Here is a 21,755-nt window from a genome sequence, read left to right on the forward strand (position 1 = left end):
CGGACCCACCTGGAACCGCACGGATGGTCCTGGTAGGGAAGATGGCACTGAGGCTGCGCCATCCCCCGAATGCCTTACCGTCCCCATTGGCCTTCCGGCGCGTCACACAGGCCAGGGGACATGCCCCCTGCCCTGCGCGACAGCTCTGAAGTCGCGGGACAGGGGGCATGTCCCCTGGCCTGTGCGATGCACCGGAAGGCCGGAGAGATGGTAAGGCGTTTGAGAAAGGGGGGGGGAATGGCGCCTTCCAGCTGCTGCCATTCGCACGGCAGCGGTTGGAAGACACTGCTTTCGAAAAACTGCGCTCAGGGAGCGAGGTTCGGAAACAGCGTCTTTGTTCTCATCGGGGGTTGCGAGGCCGGCTTGTGAGCTTTGGCAGATGGAGATTTGAACTTTGGGCTCCCGGATTCTAGTATAAAATTTTAACCAGTGCATCATGGTGTGTGTGTTTACAGAATTTGGGATTTACTTTAAAGTATATCTCATTGTAAGTGGGCTCTGGAAAATTACCAGCCCCTGAACTGGAATAATAACATTTTTGTAAGAATTAGAACAACAATGTGACTCATCGGCCATTTCCGCATGGCCACGCTCGGGGGTGCGTCGGCGTATACAACGCCAACACACACCCCCGGGACCGTTCGCACAAACAGTCCCAGAAGGGGCAGTGAAGACGGCGCAGCGCCCAAACGACATACCTTCCCTGCGACCTTGCGGCGCTTCGCCCAGGCCAGGGGACATGCCCCCTGCCCTACACGACAGCTCTGGAGTCGCAGGATGGGGGGCGTGTCCCCAGGCCTGGGTGACGCGCCAGAAAGTCGCAGGGAAGGTAAGTCATTCGGGAAAGGGGGGATGGCACCTTCCAGCCACTGCCGTTTCCAGAAAACCTCACTTGGGGAGCGAGGTTGGGAAACAGCAGCTTCGCACCGCTGGAGGGGAGTGAGGGCGGCGCTGCTGCGATGCAGCTGTGCCCCCCATGCAAACAGCTCCCTAGGGACGGTGTTTTTGCCGTCCCTAGGGCTCTGTTATTGGCCCGTGCGGAAAGGGCCATCCTTTTGCTTTCAATTACCATGTCCCTTCTCTCCTTGGTCAAAAAGTGTTGTGCAGTGTACTGTGCTTTTTACAAGGTCTCTGGTGAGGGTTCTGACTTGCTAAGTGGTTCACAAATGAACCACACTTGCTTGATCTAAAGAAAGACTCAAGTTTTGGATATATCATTTGCTTGTGTATGTGCAATGGGACATTTCATCCCAGTTGTTAAGAGACAAAGTTAGAGACCCAAACATGTTTACTGCTGAATCCAGTGTAAAAATCATCTGAGTGCAATAATGATTTGAAATGCATGGTATTAAACAATTTAGACAACATATTTGATAAAATGAGGCACACATATATTATCTGTACACATGCCTACTGCGTAATACTCATTCCAAACTAGTTGCCTGGCCACTTGCTCTTTGCAGACATGTATATGTTTGATTCTGAGATAGTAGCTAGATTCTTAAAACTACAACTTCGAGCAACAGTTCTAGTGCTTCAGCTCTGGGAATACAAAAAACCAGGTAGGAGTGGAAACATTTCAGTTCATTTCCAAGTATTTAATAGACTTGATTTTTCCAACTTGTTTCCTCCACTTTTCTTGACAATAGAGTCCAAGGGTCATCATAATAGCTTCTGTATTTCAAAGGGTGGCCTTTGCTCAAGGAAACAAGGAGCAAGCAGGAACCATGTATGTTCTGGCATGCAGTAATTTTTGCCCTTGCTATAAATCAGCATGGAAGTAAGCACACAAAGTTCTAGGTACTAGACAAAATTGCTCTTGAAAAAGTATTGCACAATGTCAGAAAAAAATTATTAGTTAAATCCAATTTTAACATATTTGATGTTGATGCTTCTTACTGAGACTTAACATAAAGGAGTTCTTCTCTGGACAACTTGCATTATTTGGCTTTTTCAAGGAAAACTCTATAATTTGGTAGAGGTCGCTGTGATAATCCCTGGAAATGTTAAATTATACATTTTAATCGTCTTATCACAACATTATTTGTTATTTCCTTCATAGGTGACACTACAACATATAAAGAGCAGGAAAATTCTGAACTTCCCAGCAAATAAGCGGCTGTCATGGAGTCAGGGGAAAGGAGATATTCTATGTGAACTTCCAGTTGAAGAAAATGGAAAATGCCTTTATCCAAGTAAATACTATGTCCTACTTTAGTCAAAGTGTCAAGAGGTTGACCATGGAAATGTCACAATTATAAACTGAATTATATGAGTCTTACCCACTTTTGTTATAGCTCTCCTTGTTCCCCCAAACCATTCAGGCAATCCTCAGGAATGGCTTGGGATACAGTAAGGGTACATTTTCAGAGTGAAACTGCCAATCCTCCCCCCCCCCTCTTCACGCACAAACAAGGAGACATGTCTTCTGTTTGCAGGAGACTGAAATACTTAACCTTGGCTGAATCACACCTATCATGAATAAACTTCACAATAATGCTGTTATTGAAGTACTGCAAGCATTGTGGTTCATTTTGTGGTTCATTTTGAACTTGAAAGTAGACGCCACCTAACATTGTTTTTATTTGTATATTTTCAAATGATTTGCATCTTTTCAATTGCTGCTTACTTTCTCCAGTTCTGAGCTACCAAGTTTATGTATACACGGGGCATGTGGAACAGGCTGAAACAGATTCTGCAGTTTACTTATGCATATGTGGAGAGAGAGGAGATTCTGGCTTAAGGCTTCTTCGTGAGTCTGATAAGCCCATGAAGTTTCAAAGAGGGAAGGTAAGCATGCCAAATTAAGTCTGCATGCACTAGTCACAGATAAACTGAAAGCAGCTCTGAGGCAGGGCACACTTAAAATCAGCTTTGAAGGGAACGCTGGTTAACCTTAAAGGCCAAAATATGGGGTATAAATACTTCCACAAAAAACAACCCCAGGGAAATACACCACCTTCACCACAAGGTAAGGGGTGATGTCTTTCCAAGGGTGCTGTCCATCACCCTTCATATCCCCCTTAAGATCAGCATATCTTAAAGTTAACTGTAGACTTTCCTTCTTTTTATCATTTTCCTAGAGCAGCAGGTCCACCATGATGCTTACTGAACTGATGCAAAATCACCTTCTAAAGGTGTTTTGGAAGTGAGGCCAAGGGCACTTTCTCACATGCAGAATAATGCATTTTAAAGCCACTTTCAATGCACTTTGTAGCTGGATTTTAGAGTCCCCAGTTTAAACAACATTGAAAGTGATGCTATTTTGGGGTGGATTCTCCCCCACCCTGAAACAGCATCACTTTCAATGTTTAAACTGGGGACCTCAGATTCTCCCTTTAAATCCATGCCGAAGGGGGTGGATTTAATGATAATAATAACCTTTATTAGGCATTGAGAGAATAAAGAGAGAGAGAAAACAAGCACTGGCAGGAAGGGAGTGGATTTAAAAGGAGAATCTGGGGAAATTTAGGGGGTGCCTGCTGTCAGGGGTGCAATTATTAAGATAGCAGCACCAAAATTTCAGAATATCTTTGTGAGACCCTACTGATGATACCACCCAGGTTTGGTGACATTTGGTTCCGGGGGTCCAAAGCTATGGACCCTCAAAGATGCAGCCCCCATCTCCTATTAGCTCCCATTGGAAACAATGGGGGATGGGGGCACTCCCTTTGGGAGTCCATAACTTTGGACTCCCTGAACCAAACCTCACCAAATCTGGGTGATATAATCAGGATACTCTCCTGGAAAATCCCTGCAATTGTGGTGCTGCTAGCCTAAAAACTGCGCCCCCTGCAGGCCAAAAACAGAAAAAAACACTGAAAATACAAAAAAAACACAAACCTGCATTTTTGGTGCCAGCCACAAGAAGGCGCCCTGGGCAACAGCTCACCTTGCCTATAGGCAGAAACACCACTGCGCTTCTGCCTCATTGGTCATTTTCACTGCTATTTCTCCAGCTGCTGCTCCATTTTACATTTTCTATTTGGGGAGTGAGTGCCAACAGGCAAGTTTTTGCTAGCGCTTGTTTATGGCCACAAAAAACTTTTTTTTAAAAAAAAATATCCAAGTTTAATAGTGCTAAAAGATATTGTTGAGGAAAGCTGCCCATAGAAATGATTATTTAATGGTTATTTTCTCTGGTGTTTTCTCTGGTGGAAGCAGCCTGCTGTCACCTTCTGTGCACAATGCAGGACTGCACTTTCATCTTTATCCTGAACAGAGTATATATGAATACTGAATTTTATTGAAATGTTTATTGCCCATCCACTGAAGCTGAAACACTTGAAATTTAAGCTGATTTAGTATGACTGACTTGGATATGACTGATCTGGCTTAAATCCAAATACTTGAAGTTAACTGGCTCGTGCTCTTAGTGTGCTAGAAATTCATTTGGGAAATTGCAAGTTGAGTAATGCTAATAGAATTTGAATTTCTTCATTAGTAATGCTTGCAGTAATTCTATTTGAAATTGAAGACATCAGTAAAGCTTTCTTGAGAGAGCTTTTACAGACAGGAATGTGTTCCATAATTTTATATGCCTTAAATCAAACAGGCAATTTCAAAGAGGACTAATGGCAGCTGGTGTGTTCAGAATCTGTGGGTGTGTAAATATCTCTTCCTGTCTTCATCTACAACTCCAGATGTGTGTGTGTGTAGAAATACTTACATGTCCCTAAGGAAGCATTCTGATCATACCAATGAGAGCAGTATTGTGTAATATTGAATTTACTGCAGTAAAAATAAAACATTCTTGGTTTGTGTTAAATGACCAATTTTAAAAATTCTGAAATCTTTGTTTCAAGCATTACTAGAATAAAATTTAGAATCAAATACCCAATCATTTCCCTCTCTTCCTTGTCCCATTCCTCCTGGAACTTCTCTTTCTCAATGATAAAAGGAAAAGATAATGGTCATCCACCATTATCTTTTGCTGTCTCAGACCCTTCCTTTCATCTGTCAATCTTCCTAATGGGAAACTCTGCTATAGTCTTCAATCATTGTCAGATTTAAGATTTATCTCTTCCTTTTCTTAAATGATCCACCAATTATCCTGGTCCTTTGTTTAGTATTTTGTATCCTCATTGAAAAAGAATGAAACTCTGTGCCTCCTCCGTAGCCTTGTTTTCTAATCTCTTTCTGCTAGCATATCCAGATCTGTTTTTGTCCGCAACCATCGCCCCCAGACCCACAACACATTCCAGTTTCTTGTATCAACTCTGCCATTACTCGCTTTCTGCTGTTTGTCTTAGACTGCCTCCAAGGACACCTCTATGATTCCTCATCTCTCCCTTTCCACAAATCCTTCTTCTAGCATATTTTCTTTGCAGTGGCATAGCCAGGGTGTGGATGGGTAGAGCCTCTCATCAGATGGAGCTTGTGGGACAGAACCAACAGTATAAAGCTAGAGGCTCGAGAGCACCCATGGTTAATCTGAGCCTGGCCTCAGCCAGGCTTGGATCAAGCTATAAGCTGTAGGATTCCAGCCTGCAGTTTATAGCTGGATCCAAGTCTGACTGAGACCAGACTCAAACAGGATTTTGTAGCCCCCAACCTCCATGTGGACATTGAAGGTGGGGTGAGGCAGATGGCTGGCCCCACTCCCAACCTCCATGTGGAGATGGGGGATGGGGTAAACCTGGCTGCCCCTACTCCTAATCTCTATCTCTGCTCCTCTTGTGTGCAAGTGCACCCCATCCCAGGCTCCCCAGGCTGGGAGTTTGGGGCTAGGGCAGAAATGAGGGATGCAGTGCCTGGAGTAAGCCCCAAGTGACATTTTATTAAGCTGCCTCCCTGTTTCTGTGAAAGTCTTAATCTGCATATACTATTGAAGGATTGTTTTTCTATTTATCTTCTCCTCTATCTTCCTTCTGTTGACTTTATTTCCTGTGGCAGATTTTGTATTGTAAGCTCTTCAGAGCATGGGCTGGCCTTGTTAGTCTGTAAAGTACCACACAGATTAGTTGGGCTGTGGTTGGATTGTTAGTAGAGTGAGCAGAGCCATATTTGCTGAAGCTAACTTCCCCCTCTCCCAATGCTGCAGACTGAAATCATGCTTTGGATGCTATTGGACTCTTGGGAACAGCAAAGGGTGAAATGGAAGTCTAAAGTGGGAGGGAGAGTTGGTAAAATCCGTGCCCCCTTTTTCTGTTGATAGCAGTATCTTTTATCAGTGGAAATCACAATCAAGTCACCATTATTAAACTAATTCTTTTATCTCTAATGCTCACTTTGATCTGTTTAAAAGAGTTAGAAAGATGTGTTTTGTCACTAGTAATTATTTTCTTTAAAGACAATGAAAATGCATATTAGGAAGCTGCTTATCCCAACACTACTTGCAATATGGTACATCAACATCCATTTCTTACAGCCTACATTAATTTCCATGATTCCTTTCCCCTAGGTGATTATGTTTGAAATCCAGGCTGTATCCCTTGGAAATCTAAGGAAAGTTGTGTTGCGCTGTGAGGCCAACCACAAATCACAGCACTGGTACTGTGAGAAAGTAATCATCAGAGAAACTGGGAAAGACTTGGCATATCTTTTCAGCTGTGAGAGGTAGTATTTCAGTTGCAATTCCTATTCTAAAAGTAACTTTCCAAAGAATGTGACAGATTGCATCCAATGAATCGCAAGTCCCACTCACAGAAGGGAGGTTTTTCACTTGCCCTCTCATACTTTAGTTCCCTGAACCTCCTGCAATGCTCCTGTCTGGGATCAGAGGAGCCTCATGAATGATGCAGGGTATGATGATGTAATTTCTGTAGTGTGCAGGGGAAAATTGTTAACAGTTTCCCTCCACCAGCAGACATGCTATTTCACAAATAGAAAACAGTCATTAGACATAGCCCATTATTGCCTAAGATAGCAATAATTTAAAAGTTTAATGATATACCCAGTATCTGTTTTTAAAAAGAAAAATAGAATACTGAAATACCCTCCTGTCTGCCCCAGCACTAGCCTGCCCAGTCCCTCTTAAAAAAGACCAAGCTAGACCCAGTGGGCACCCTTCCATCTGGCATGGCACCAGCCTCCCACCTAGCCCAGCACCAGCCCACCCAGTCCCAAAGAAGAAGCAGGGCCTGGTGGGGCAGAAATCATTCACAAGAGTAAACTACTTCAAGGAAAAATAATTTACAATAATATTCTGCACTGGCACTGGCCCGCCCAGCGTCCCCAGCTCACTTTCACCCCTCCAAAGGACAAAGGAGCAAGCAGGCTTCAACAGTTACCAATGGCAATTTCTCTCAGGGTCCATCCAGCCAGTGGTAGCAGTGGCTCTCACCACTTCAACCTTTGTGAGGCAAGCCAGTGAGTCTGGCAGTATTTCTCCACAGAAAAGTTAAATCTTCCGTAGTGATTGTTCCAAGCTCTTTTCTTAATGGGGGAAGTTCAATCGCTTGGGAGCAACAACTGATAAAGCTCTTAAATGGATTTCTACCAATTTCAACACAGACAACTCATGTTTCCACAGGAAGGTGTACCCATTCAGGTCAGGGCCTGGGAGTTTCATACAACAGAAGGCATTCCTTCTGGTACTTTGGAGCGAAGCTATTTAGGATTGTAAAAGTCAAAAACAGGCCCATGAACTGAGTCCTCAAAAACTGGAAGTCATTATTGCTGTAGAAGAGCAAGTGTCATATGTTCATTTGAATAGTTTATAGAAAGAATCATAGCTGCTGTATTTTGTACTGGCTGCAATGTCTGAACCATGACAACTCCATACAGAGCAAATTGCAACAATCTAATCTGAACTTTACCACAGCTTGTGTGACCAAGGTTAGATTGGTCAGACCAATCTTTTACATGTAAAGAAAGTGGTTGTTCAGATTGGGCATAACACTTCAGAAATTTGGTATCTACCTACCTGAACTCATATTCAGCCTTGGATAACATTATGTTGCATTGCAAAGGGTTTGACACTTTGCTATGAAAGATGTAAAAATACAAATTGTCCATGGACTGGAACAAGGCAAATTACTTCCCCATTCTGAAAAAATCTTCACAAAAAACCATTATATATAAAGAAACCTTACAATGTTCACTACTGATTTTAACAGATCCTGCCTCACTGCTGCGCCCGCCACAAGCAGCTGTTAAGAACCCATTGCACTGTTTAGCAAAATGGGCTTTACTGTTAGTTTTTAATATTTAGGAAGTATTTTTAACTACTATTACTGATTGTCTATCAATTATTATGTAATTGTTTATTATATTATATATGCTTTCCTTTGTCTCTTAACATAATTGTAACTTTTTAAATATGGTTTTTTAATTTTTCTTTCCTTTTTTCATTTCTATTTATATTCATAACAAATAAAATCTGGATCAGACTCCCAGAAGGTTTTTCTTTATTATGAGGCATTTGGATTCTGGTCTTGCCCCCATGACATTTTTGTGATCTGAACTAACACTGTGGAGCTTACATGCTCTGCTGGGCAAACATTTAGGTATTTGTATCAGTACTCATCTTTTTCTAACTCTGTGGGTAAAATAATAGCTCCAGGGAACTATTTCAGATCAGGTAAATGACATGGAATGATAATGTTGGGAGGCTGCTAAACGATATAAATGATAATACAGAAAGTTGTCTCAATTCAGGATACACGCACAACTCTATAAATAGGCAAAGCGATAAAAGCATTAAGATGTTTTCATAAAGCCGTGATTATCAATACAAGTTAATGAAATGTAATGCATAAAAGCATAAAAATAGAGACAGCAGAAAAAAGTCCTTTCTTTTCCCTTTCCTTTTGCCCTCAAAGACTGGGTGACACATAACCTGTTAAAACAGGGTTGACAAGCCAGGGACTATCAGTATCTTCTTCCACTTGTTTGAAAATACATAAACTGCTTTATATCACCATTTTGAAAGAAAGTTATAAAGAGAAATTAGGGCAGCTCTTTACCTAAAAGTAGCAGGTGGCAGTGGCTAGGATCACAGTCATTCTCCGGTGAGGCACCTGGCCTAGAAACTGGCATGTCAGGAAGCCTCGGTATAGTCACTTTGGTTTAATTGGGATGTGGGGGATGGTCAGTAGAAAACGTGCATTAGAACAGAGGCAGAAAAGGTACAGAGGAAAGAATACTGGGTTCACTTTCTCTCTTGAATCTGCTTTATAGAATGCCACTCCTGTAAAAAGGTTAACTTAGGGCAGCCAGACCACCAAGGGGTGGCTTTTCATTGGGAAAAATGTACTGCTGAACCACAATGTCCGTTTCAAAATAGATTGCTCCCCTCGCTGATGAATGCCTTCTTCCTAACAGCCACCTGCATTTAACAGAAAACTCCATCAGAAGACTTAATATCATACTCTCCCCTCACTCCAAAAAAAAACCTGTGGAATGTCAATATATTTCCAACTGCTGACTTGTATTAGCTTCTAAGAATTTCTTTTCATCCCTTTTATTTCTGAATGTAGACTAAGGGTTTTTGTTGTTGCTGCTGCTGTTCTGATTAGAAAAAATATGTGCATGTATAATGATTAGTCTTTTGCTAAGCACACATATAATCAGACACTTCATATGTTTGATTAACTTGGAGCATTTCCTTATTGAAGCAGAGCATCTCCAAAGGTGCTGACTTCTCTAAGTTGCCTTCCTAATGCTTGTGCTAATCCAAACAAGCTGCTCCTTTTCTTGCCTACAGTAGGGGTCCCCAACCTTGTTAAATAGATGGATTTTGAGAATAAGTACTAGGCATCACCATGAAATGAGTTCCAGAAAGGACAGCACAAAGTCAACCATAAATTGGCTGCCGTGAGAACTGGATCTAATCACAAAATGCTGAAATGTTCCAAGGCAAGCATCCTCATATGATGGAACGAGTTGTTTTTGAATGTGTGCTCCTTGTAGACACAAAAGTGATGCATCCAGGCTCTTCTGAAACAACTCCTGCTCAGTTTGGCAGGTGATGGCTAGAATTTCCTCTTTACTTGGGAACAGAAGGAAGTAAACGCCAGGACACATAGTGGTGGGTCTGATGGTGCCCATGAACAAAACATTGGAATTCACTGGCCTTAATGATGCAACATTTTAAGTATTTAGTTGTACCTGTATGTCCAGGTGTGGCCCCTCATCTGACCCCCAACCCAGGCCCAGTCCCAGGCCCACTGCACCTACCTGGCCCAGTGAGGGAAAAAGACTTTGCAGAGGGAACTGGAAATGGACTTCTCATTTTCCAAGACTTTCTCTGGATGATGTTCTCACTAATTTTTAACCACCCTGATGACGTTGTAATTCTTGCATAAATTCCAGTGCATCATCTTGGTCATTAAGTTTTACCTCTTTTTGTATTCAGTCTGGGTGGTGTTTTTGCAGCAGCTGAGTGTGTGATCTACAGTTTCACCAGCTTCCTTCCACAATCAGCACTTTGCATCTTCTGAGGATTTTCCAATTCTAAACTTGGTCATTCATTTATCATAATTTTCTGATCCTGAGCGGCTAAAATCTGTGATTGTCCCCCCCAACAGTTCCAGTGATTAGCCACAGTCAGTTCTTTTCAATGTCCACCTTGTCCTTGATCTTCTCCAGAAATTGGTTGTGCAGTGTAGTGTCGAAGGCTTTCACAGCCAGATTCAACTGGTTTTGGTGGGTTTTCCGGGCTGTGTGGCTGTCCACATAGACCACCAGACCACAGCTAGACAGCCTGGAAAACCCAGCAGAACTGGTTGTGCAGTGCCTTGTTGTGCCAGCTTTCAGTCCCCATTTTGATCATATGTTTTCTGTATTCCTGTTTGGTTTGCTAGGCTTTCAGTAAATTTCTGTTCTTCCCCAGTCAATACCTGTTCTTGACTCTCATTCACATAATATTTATTTATTTATTTATTTATTTATACTTTGGGCTTCTAGACCGCCCCATCCCCGAGGGGCTCTGGGCGGTGTACAGCAGACAATAGATACAATTTTAAAACATCATAAATAGGCTAAAACTTATAAAAGCAGCGAAAACTGGCTAAACATTAACATTTAAATGTAAAATAAATATAGGCATGGGTGGCGCCCGGTGCCTAATATTAAATTCTTCCCCCCCCCCAGGGAGGAACGGCAGGTCTAGATAGATGTTATAAGCCCAGATGTAGGGGCCAGCGGAAGGGGGGGCACCATCAGCGGCTGGACTCTCCAAAGGCCCGGCGGAACAGCTCCGTCTTGCAGGCCCTGCGGAACTCACCAAGGTCCCGCAGGGCCCGAACAGCTCGTGGAAGAGCGTTCCACCAGGCCGGGGCCAGGGCTGTAAAGGCCCTGGCCCGTGTGGAGGCCAGCCGCATCATCGAGGGGCTGGGGACCACCAGTAGATTGGCCTCTACCGAATGAAGAGGCTGTGTGGGAACATATGGGGTGATGCGGTCTCGAAGATACGAGGGTCCCAGGCCGCGTAAGGCCTTAAAGGTCAGCACCAACACCTTGAAAACGATCCGGAACTCTACTGGGAGCCAATGTAGTCGGCGCAGCACAGGCTGAATATGATCCCAACTGGCGCTGCTTGTAAGCAGGCGCGCCGCCGCATGTTGGACCAGTTTCAATCTCCGGATCGAGCGCAAGGGAAGGCCAGCATAGAGCGAATTACAATAGTCTAGCCTGGAGGTGACCGTTGCGTGGATCACAGTGGCTAGGTCCGCTTGGGAGAGGAAGGGGGCCAGCCGCCGGGCCTGGCAAAGGTGGAAAAAGGCAACCTGGGTTATATGGGCCACCTGGGTCTCCATAGAAAGAGACGAATCCAGGTGGACCCCCAGGTTGCGCACGGAGGGGGTCGGCGCCAATGTGACCCCCTCCCACACCGGTGGCTGAAAAGTCCCGCCCTCCCCCTCGCGGCCAAGCCAAAGGATCTCCGTCTTCGATGGATTCAGCTTTAACCTGCTCTGTCGCAACCAACCAGCGACTGCCTCCAGACAATGCTGTAGAGCCGCAGGGGCGGCGGCTGCTCCCCCCTCCATCGACAGAATGAGCTGGGTGTCATCCGCATACTGATGACAGACCAGCCCAAAACTCCGTACCAGCTGAGCAAGGGGTTGTACATAGATGTTAAATAATAGCGGGGATAATAGCGCCCCCTGGGGTACACTGCAAAAAAGCGGGCACTTCCGGGAGGCTTGATCCCCGCGCCTCACTTGCTGATTCCGACCCCGGAGAAACGAGACAATCCATTGAAGGACCATGCCCCGTACTCCGGAGGCGGCCAGGCGGTGGGTCAAAAGGTCATGATCGACCATATCAAACGCTGCGGTAAGATCTAACAATACCAACAGCGCCGATCCGCCTCTGTCAAGCTGTATACGGAGTGTATCTGTGACGGCGACGAGAACAGTCTCCGTCCCATGCCCAGCACGGAAACCGGACTGGAAGGGGTCAAAAGCCGATGTGTCATCCAGAAAGCCTTGAAGCTGCTCCAACACCATTCTCTCAATTACCTTCCCCAGAAACGAAAGATTCGAGACGGGGCGGTAATTGGCCAGATCCCTCGGATCTAACGGTGGTCTTTTTAAGAGTGGGTGGACCACTGCCTCCTTCAACCCATCCGGAAAGACTCCTTGCTCAAGGGAGGCATTGATGATACTCAACAGATGGGGTCGTAGCTCCGCCCGGCAGGTTTTTACAAGCCAGGAAGGGCACGGATCCAGAGGACAGGTCGTAGGTCTAACAGCAGCTAAGGCCCTGTCAACAGCGGCTTCAGAGAGCAGGGAAAACTGGGCCATGCAAGGGCCTGAAGACGGCAAGGGAGCCTCCAGTTCACTAATTGTATCCAACGTAGGAGGAAGGTCCTGGCGGAGCGACGCGACCTTATCCGCAAAAAAGCTCATAAATGCCTCACAGCTAATGCTCAATTGGGAATTTGAAGAACCCTCCGATAAGGAGGTTAAAGACCGAATTATACGAAACAATTGTGCAGGGCGAGAGCTAGCGGATGCGAGAGAGGAGGGAGAAGAAAGTTCTCTTAAGCTTCAGCCAAAGCCATGCATCTCATGAGCTTTCATAAACATCCTATAAGATGTTAAACAGCTTCGTCACGAGATTTCCTCCAAATTAAGCTCTAGGCGTCCTAAAGCCCGTTTCATACGGCGTAACTCCTCCGTGTACCATGGAGCACGCCGAGAGCGGGGGCGTAGAGGCCGCCGGGGGGCAACGAACTCGATGGCATCAGAGAGCCGGGAATTCCAGTCCTCTACCTGCTCATCGAGTGTGCCGGCGGGTTCAGGGTCCCGCAGAGCATTCAGGAAGCCAAGTGGATCCATAAGTCTCCGCGGGCGGGCATAAATTAGCCCGTCGCCTAGACAGGGGCGGTGGGGCATGTCCATCAGGACCGACAGGGTGTAATGGTCGGACCATGGCACTCTGTCGACAGAGGACACGACCAAATCAATCCCCGACCCAAAGACCAAATCCAGCGTGTGCCCGGCCTCATGTGTGGGGCCCGAATTTACTAAGGAGAGGCCTAGCGTCGCCATGGATGACACTAGGTCCGCCGCCGCTGTACATGAGGCGGCATCGGCATGGACGTTGAAGTCCCCCAAGACGATAAGCCTGGGGAACCGCAGCGCCCAGTCCGACACCACCTCCAGCAGCCGCAGCAGGCTGCTTCCTGGCGCGCTAGGCAACCGGTACACCAGGAGAACAGCCAACCTCTCCAGGGCCAACCACTCTAGGCCGACACACTCCATGCCGGTGATCTCTGGGACGGGGAGCGCCCTGAAGGGAATAGACTCCCGGACGAACAATGCCACCCCGCCACCCGGGCCCTGTGTTCGTGGTTGGTGGAGACACGCGAAACCCGGGGGCGCAACTTCGCCTAAGGCGACGGTCTCACCCTCGCGCACCCAGGTTTCGGTGACACATGCCAGGTCCATCTGCTGGGCTCCGAGAAAATCCCGGAGCACCATGGTCTTATTATTGATGGACCTGGCATTTAGTAACACCAAAGACGAAGCAGAGTTTCCCTGAGCTCTACCGCCCTCGTTTCTCGGGATAGGTCGGAGGTCAGAAGGTGAACAAGCAACCCCATATCTCATGCGCCTTCTATCATATGGCCGCAGCCTACCGCAATATCTACCCCGTCCCATCAACACAGGGATCCCCAGCCCCAAAGTTGGTGCCCCCATGACTCTGCCGATCTCTCTCTACCCAAACAGCCTGACTAGTGCCCCACCGAAGTGGGTCTAACTCAGCTGGCAGTAGATAATCCCAGCCTAATCTAAACCTTATAAATACAGTAAATACAGGCTGGGCAGACTAACTATACAATACAATTCAAACTAACCTACAACTAATACTAAACTAATACACCTTAGCTATTACCAGCTGAATAAACAATATATCAAAATTTAAGAGAGTGGAAGTGCATACCAAGGGGGTGCTGGGCGGCAGTAAAAAACTGCCATCCGACCCCTCAGCCCTCTAATGGGCAGTGGCACAGCATGGACCCCCCTAAGAACTATAGGGGTGATGGTAGTAATACCACTACACGGATGATAGACATGGGGCTCACACCACCCAGGCCAGTCAGTCACGTGTAGAGTATTCAAGTCAGAGAAAGCTTCGTCGCCATGACAGTCTGGAGTTATGGTCCAGGCGGCAATTGAGGGGCTGCTGCCACCAGTCACCTCGGCCAGCCCTGAGATCGGAAGCTCTGCGTTCACAGATTGCCCTTTGCAGCGTGATCTATACAGCCCTCTCACGACTAGGTCACACGTTGCAAGAAAGGCAATGATGTCATCAGGTGCCTGTACTCCTTCGCCTTTCCTTGACAGCACAGATAGGAACGTAGATGATCTCTTGAGTAAACTCCGCACTCCGTCCCACCGAGAATGTCCCGCCTCCTGGCCTTCTGCCAAAGCACCTCTCCCTCGATCACGTGGGCGGGAGAACAACCTGCCTCGCGGCAAGATAGATTTCCAAGGCAACAAAGGGAACAACGGAGGTCGAGGACGAAGGGCGAGCAATCGCGCCGTCAGTACGGCCCCCGCAATACCAGAAGCATCCGCGGGGCCGGCTGCATCTCCACGTCCTACAGCAAGCCTCAATGCTGACGTCACTATTCCTAGCGTTAACTCGTTAGGCGCTTCAGTTAGGGGGTGGGAAGGGGTTTCTGCCACCAACCCCTGATGATACGGCCACCAAGATACTTTGGCTCCAAACACCGCACCCCCAGCTGTAATGCAGGCCCCTCGGTCGACGGGGTCTCCGCCGGAGCAATGGAGGAAGGTCTCCATTGGCCAGTGCATGTTTCTCCTCCTAAACCCTCTGCCACCAGATCTCTGGGACAGGTGTAGTCTATCAGTATCATCACATGGGTGTAAGGCATAGTGCATTGTCATAAGTTTCTGAGTTTTTCTATCAAGTGCACCCAAATCAGCCTGTGTCCAGTTGATGATTCCAGTGGTGTACTGATAATGGGTTTGTCTCAGGTATTGGTATTCTGGATGGTTCCTGCAATTTAATTTGGATTTCAAAATTTTCCTGACCCTCTGGGTGTATTCTCTGCTGACCATGTTATCCATCTGCAAAATGCAAAATGCAGAAAGGTATTTTGGGCTGCCTCTTGGTTGCACTTGATTAGTTGGCCATCAGGCATTTCTATTCCATCACACTCTATTCCATCATCTTGCCCCTCTTTATTGATACAGTGGTGCATTTTTCCAGGCCAAACTCCACTGAAATGTCTGTGCTGAATATTCAGACTATGTTCACTAGGACTGGATTTCTGTATCATCATCATCATCATCATCATCATCATCATCATCATCATCATCATCATCATCAGTCTTCAGTCATCATGATCATCATAACTATTATTAAATTCTACAGACTCCTAAACAAGATATCTCAACTATCCTATTTGTTGAGCCATGGAATGGGAAGAAAAAAATGGCCCTGGAAAAGTGTCCATCCTTCACAAAAAAGGAAGAGAAGACAGATTGGCGTCTTTGCCATCATTCCCTATAGGGGACATATTCAAGAAGACTTGTTTCCACCAAGTGGCATGTAAATTGTAAGGATGCTAGTACTGCCTATCTATTAAAGACACACCAAGTTTCAAGCAATTTACACCAAGGGAATCCTTGAACCAGGTACCCCCAGACATCCTATTTGCAGAGAAAAAAGGGTTCCACCCCCACAAAAGAAAAAGGAAAGGAGTGAGCCAGAACCACAGCTCTGCCAGGTCATTGTTTAACTTGCAGCAACTAGGAGCTGACTTCCCCAGGCCACTGCCTGGCAAACTTGGAGAATCAAAGAATAAGATGCCCGCTTTTGTTGCTGATTTTGATTTCCAGTATCCTTAGGCTAGCTTTATCCTTCAAACACACACACAAACAATTACCTACATAATAGAAAACACAAAATATATTGTATTCTATAGTTCAAACAGGTTTATCAGAGTGATGTGTGTTTAATCCAGACTATATTGCTCATTTAATATTTTAAAGATGCTGTGGTAACAATCTCAGAATGATTTAATTGTAAATAATTTTCATTGATTGTAGCTTTCCGTGTTTCAAGGCTACACTGTATTGAACAAATCTTCTTTAGGGTAAAGGTTTTAACATGATAATTTCACGTCTTCCATGTAAAAATGTTTCATTAAATATATTTTAATATTCATGTACATTAAAGGATCATTTCCATCCCATGCAGTCTGCTCATTTCAGGAACTTGTCCCATTCAGGCAATACTGTTAATGTATGAAAAGAACAACACTTCTTCTTTCTTTCTCAGGTGGCTGCCATTTATGTCCCAAGGCATAATTCATTCAGAAATAGAACTCTTCCCTCAAGGTAAAGACTGCTATTAGTATGGAGATGAAATCAATCATTTGTGCACTTGCCTAGAGAACCACAAGTTACATGGAAAACCTGATCAAAGACAGTCCTCAAAGTAAAATTACATATTACCCTAGTAAACACATTTCCACAAGCCTTGTTTGATATATTAATGTGATAATGGTCACTTGTGAAAGTGGACCAGTAGGTTAATGGGTGGCTAAATATGCCTTCAAAGGCTAATTTTTCCCTAATGGGCGTTCAGATTGTGAAGACCAGCACTGTGTGTGGGTATACTATTGAACTATTGAAGAGGAGAAATATGTGTCTGGAGAGGAGTGCAGTACATTCATGCACACACTGATATTGCCCCATGTATCGCCTGCGAGTGCATTAACATTAAAAAGAAAATGAGGTTAGAAAGGAAACTGGGAGAAAAATGGCTTTATATCCTCAGCTGAAAAGGGAAATGAGGTTAGAAGGGAAACTAGCAGTCAGGAAGCTGCTGTTAAATCCTCATCTGATAATGTCAGGGAGTAAGGTTATGCATAACTCTGATAGTAACTCTTCAACATTTCAGGAAGAAGCTGTTTAATGGGATGATTTTTAAACAGAGTTTAGAAGTTTTTTTTATCATACACACACAGTAATGCAATGAAGACCCGTGTGCTGTGGTGACAGCTGTCGCTGAAACTGGAGCAACTTTTTAAAAATCTGTACAAAATCAGTCAGACAGTGAGAAAAAATAAAACTATTATTGTGTTGGAAATTGCCTCTTAAACAACTTAAACTATTTGCACCAACAATCAGATCTCCAGTGGCCAATCAGAAGCCCAGCTGGGTGAACCACCCCCTCCCTCTCTTTCTAAAAACACTTGGCAGTCACCAGGAAAAGCATCAGTGGCCATCATGTCATCTATGGGCACCATGCCGGGGGGCCCTGGCCTAGATTGTGCTATGCTGTGTTTGTCCTACCCCCCTCCCCACCCGTCTTCTGAGCAGAGCACTGACAATGTCCTTGCAATGGCATGCAACGGAGGGGAGGGAGGGTGAGGGGCCCGGCATCTGGACATGGCCCACCCACCCTAGCAAAGGGAGGGGAGGTGGCATGCAAGGGGAGGGGATGAGGGAGGGGAGGGAGGGGTGGCATGCAAGGGAGGAGAGGGAGTGAAGGGTGGCATGCAAGGGAGGGAAGGGGAGGGGGCCTGGCATCTGGACATAGCCCGCCCACCCTAGCAGAGGGAGGGGAGGGAATGGGAGGTGGCATGCAAGGGAGGGGAATGAGGGAGGGGAGTGAATGAGAGGTGGCATGCAAAGGAGGGGAGGGAGGTGGAGGGGGTAGTGGGAGGGGGTAGGACAAACAGTTGTGCCAGGGCAAAAGCAAAATCAGCTACAAGTAGAGGAGGCTAGTCAGCTGGAGATCAGGTCACACTACAAATGTGAAAGTGCAGATTTGCTGAATCCAGAAGCCCGGGTTCTCTACACCGCTGGAAGCTGTTGCAGGAATGGAGAATACCATTTAGTTTCTGTACAGAATGAAGGAAGCACGGCTTGTAAATTGGATGCAGCTTTGAGTGTTTTCTAGTACAATGTTGATTTGTAAAGAAATATGTATTTTATTAATTCAATAGGTTTTTACCTCATCCTTTCTCTAAGGAGCTCTGAAAAGCCTACATGGTTTCTTCATCCTTCCTCCACTGTATTTAAAAAAAACAAACACCTGTGAGGTAGATTAGGCAGAGAGATACTGAGGTTGCTCAGTCTGTTTTAGGGCTAGTAGAAATTTGAACCCAGGTCTTCTCAGTCTAACCATTACAGAATGCTGCCTCTAATATGTTTTCATCAGCAACATAAGAGTGAATATTACCTGACACTTTCCTTCCACTTTTCTTTGTAACTTGCCAACTCTACTAATGATTTTGTTTATATTTTTGGCAGACATGCAAATAAATCATCAACTGAAAATAAAAGAGGAAGAGGATGGTAAGTCTTTCTGTTGCTTTCTATTGGGATAAGCAAAACTGGAGATAAGTTTTTGCAAATATTGTCACCCCACGTGACAAATTTCCTTAGTAATATTTGCCTCTGTTTTCTGTTCAGTGCTTTATGCCCTCATTTTGTATTCGCTTTGTAACAGTTCTTATTTATTTAAATGTATCTCTGCTTTTCTCCTCTTGGAAGCCTAAAGTTGGGACCTAAAGTGATTTACAATATCATTCTCTTCTCCATTTTATCCTCATAACACCAAACCTGGAGGTAGGTTAAGCTGAAAGTGAGTGACTGACCCATGGTCACCTGGTGAATTTCTATGACAGAGTGCTGATTCAAACCTAGGTCTCCAGGTTTCAGAATACAGCAAATTCTTGTGCTTTTATTCAACATCATCACATTTACAGTGTGATTCCCTAGACTTAGCAGCAGCTTGTTGGAACAAACCACACAGGTTTTCTAAGAGGTAAAGGATGGTGACTAAGGGTACTAATTTCTAGGGAAATGGTCATCCCAGGGCCAGGAAGGCAAGTACGGACATACCTATCCTAATCAAGCATCTTGTGGATCTTCTAAATATGAGAAGGAGGCCCAGAAGGACATTTTGCATGGGGCTCATAATGGCCCATGGAAGCCCTGGTCTTTTGTTGTAAAAGTGTTCACTGAAGGATGTTCAAATATAATCAGCTATTTCAAAATACGTTTATGTATACATGCTTGCCACTTTACTTGCTACCACAGTATTATTTTTAATGCATGTTCATCTTTGTGGTCTTATTTACAGTCCCACATGAGACTGAACATGTGCAGATCTGCTGTGGGGAAAAATAGCAAGCTTTTCTTCAGGCATTTCTGTAGCCACAGAGCGTTCCCTCCCCCCCCCCCCCCCCCGCTCTTTCTGAGCCATGGGTGGAAAGATTTCCCACTGAAACAGTCATGAGGTCAGAGGGTGAGGGAACAGCTCCCCCAGTTCTCTTTTTGCTGCCATGTTGAAAGTGCTTTCCAGTTTTTCTGACTTTGGCTTAGCCAGCTCTTCCTTTCTGACTTCACCAACGGAAAAGAAGGGCTCTGCCTTATTTAAAAAGTGCTCCAAATGCAGACCAAAGATGGCAAAAAACAATGGCCATCTAGGCTGCTTGCTATACCATGTAAAAGGGCACATCTAAGCTTCATGCAAGACATGTGCCCAGTTAACTTTGAAGGCCTGACATTAGGGTGTTGAAGCTTAAACAATTATTTCTGAGTGGCCCTTGGGTCTGGATCCTACATTTATGTTGGGGGTAAGTAATTGAAAGCCCCCTTGGTTGTGTTGGTGCTTACCATGCCACCTTCCACTTTGGGACATGGGGAGAGGATGTCTTCTTTGCCCCTTGCTTTGAAGGTCAATAAAAGAAAAAAATGGTGGAGAGGGAAAGGAGCTCCCCTACCAGTAAGAAGTTGGGATGTGCTCAGTGCTCCAGATATTCCTCACCACAGAGGAAATTTACATCTTCCCCTTAGGGACATGTCCAAGGGCATGACTCTTCTTCACATGTAGAGGCCCATCCTTCTGCCAGTGTGCCTTCACCTCCAAGAAGTCTAAATCCTTCATTGGATAAGTCTGTGTGAAACTCTGGATCCCCACCCCCAATGTCAAGAGTCGTGGCTAGAGAGTCAAATCATTAGTGATTCTTTGACCCGACTCCATAATTCACAAGATGGCATCATCATCATCATCATCATCATCATCATCATCATCATCATCATCATCATCATCATCATCATCATCAGAGTTAGGATTTATATCCCCCTTTCTCTCCTGTAAAGAGACTCAACGGGGCTTACAAACTCCTTTCTCTTCCCCCCCCCCCACAACAAATATCCTGTGCAGTGGGTGGGGCTGTGAGAGGTCCAAAGAACTGTGACTATCCCATGGTCACCCAGATGGCATGTGTTGGAGTGCACAAGCTAATCTGGTTCACCAGATAAGCCTCTAGAGCTCAAGTGGCAGAGCAGGGAAACAAACCCAGTTCTCCAGATTAGAGTGCACTTACTCTTAACCACTACACCACACTGGCTCATAATGCTGAAAGTGGTTGACACCGGGATTTACTTAATGTGGATCCCATTCTTGACATCTCCTGCACAGTCATCATCCCTCATCTTTTCAGATGACTTTTCAGATGCTCAGTACAGTAGAGTTGATTGCATGCTCTCTTGGAGGTTTGATTTCCTGCTCATGACAACATGGTTTGCTATCGATTTGCGAGATGCATATTTCCACATCTCTGTCCACTTGCAATGCAGGAAACACCTCAGATTTTGCTGAGGTACCATGTTCAATATATGTACAGTGTTACCTTTGGCTTTGCTATGGTACCAAGAGTTTTCATCAATTGTATGTATGTGGTGTTGGCTTATCTAGTGAGTAGGGAATGTAATATCTTTTCCTGTATTTATGATTGGGTGCTAATAGTTGAGGATGTGACCCACCAGGACCCACTCTGACACTTATTTGTATTCACTAACCTCTCAAAGGAACATCTCAGTGACTGCGATTGAAAAACAAAGGGGATTACTCTGTCCACTTTGGGACCATGGTCTGAGGGAGGGAGAGGGATCACTCTGTTGCTACAGGAATGCCTGAAGAAAAGCTTGCTATTCTTCCTCATAGCAGTCCCATGTCTGCCTGCACAGAAGATCTCTCAATGAACAGTTACAGGGAAGTGCAACTTTGGTTATATCTTCAACTCTGTAAGTTCCAACTTTTCCCTTAAGTTTAATCAGCAGACTCCCTCTCAGATTGTACATAGCGTACGTTCTTTGATCATTTTTTCCTCCTTGTTAAAGGCATGGTTATACTATTCTTAATAATTACTACAGATCTATCTTAATTTTATTTTCACTAGTTAAAGTTTTTCATTAGGCCTTCAGAAGTTTTAACCCAAGGCCAACCTTAATTAGTTTTCTCCATTTCCCAATACTTCCTGTGATTTCTTGTTTGTTCAGCCCATTTTTTCTGATCATAAACTGGAT

The 21,755-nt window shown here is 45.0% G+C and overlaps 1 protein-coding gene across 1 annotated transcript in view; it reads left to right on the plus strand.

Moving 5' to 3' along the window:
- RP1 (RP1 axonemal microtubule associated) overlaps window positions 1–21,755 on the plus strand; it is a 217,928-nt gene that overhangs the window by 75,528 nt on the left and 120,645 nt on the right. The window contains exons 20-24 of the mRNA XM_048508545.1: window positions 2,063–2,195; window positions 2,639–2,790; window positions 6,404–6,558; window positions 16,708–16,766; window positions 18,690–18,734. Coding sequence (XP_048364502.1) covers window positions 2,063–2,195; window positions 2,639–2,790; window positions 6,404–6,558; window positions 16,708–16,766; window positions 18,690–18,734 — 544 coding nt within the window. The remainder of the gene's footprint in view (window positions 1–2,062; window positions 2,196–2,638; window positions 2,791–6,403; window positions 6,559–16,707; window positions 16,767–18,689; window positions 18,735–21,755) is intronic.

This window comes from Sphaerodactylus townsendi, linkage group LG09 (assembly GCF_021028975.2).
Source record: "Sphaerodactylus townsendi isolate TG3544 linkage group LG09, MPM_Stown_v2.3, whole genome shotgun sequence".
NCBI lineage: Eukaryota > Metazoa > Chordata > Lepidosauria > Squamata > Sphaerodactylidae > Sphaerodactylus > Sphaerodactylus townsendi.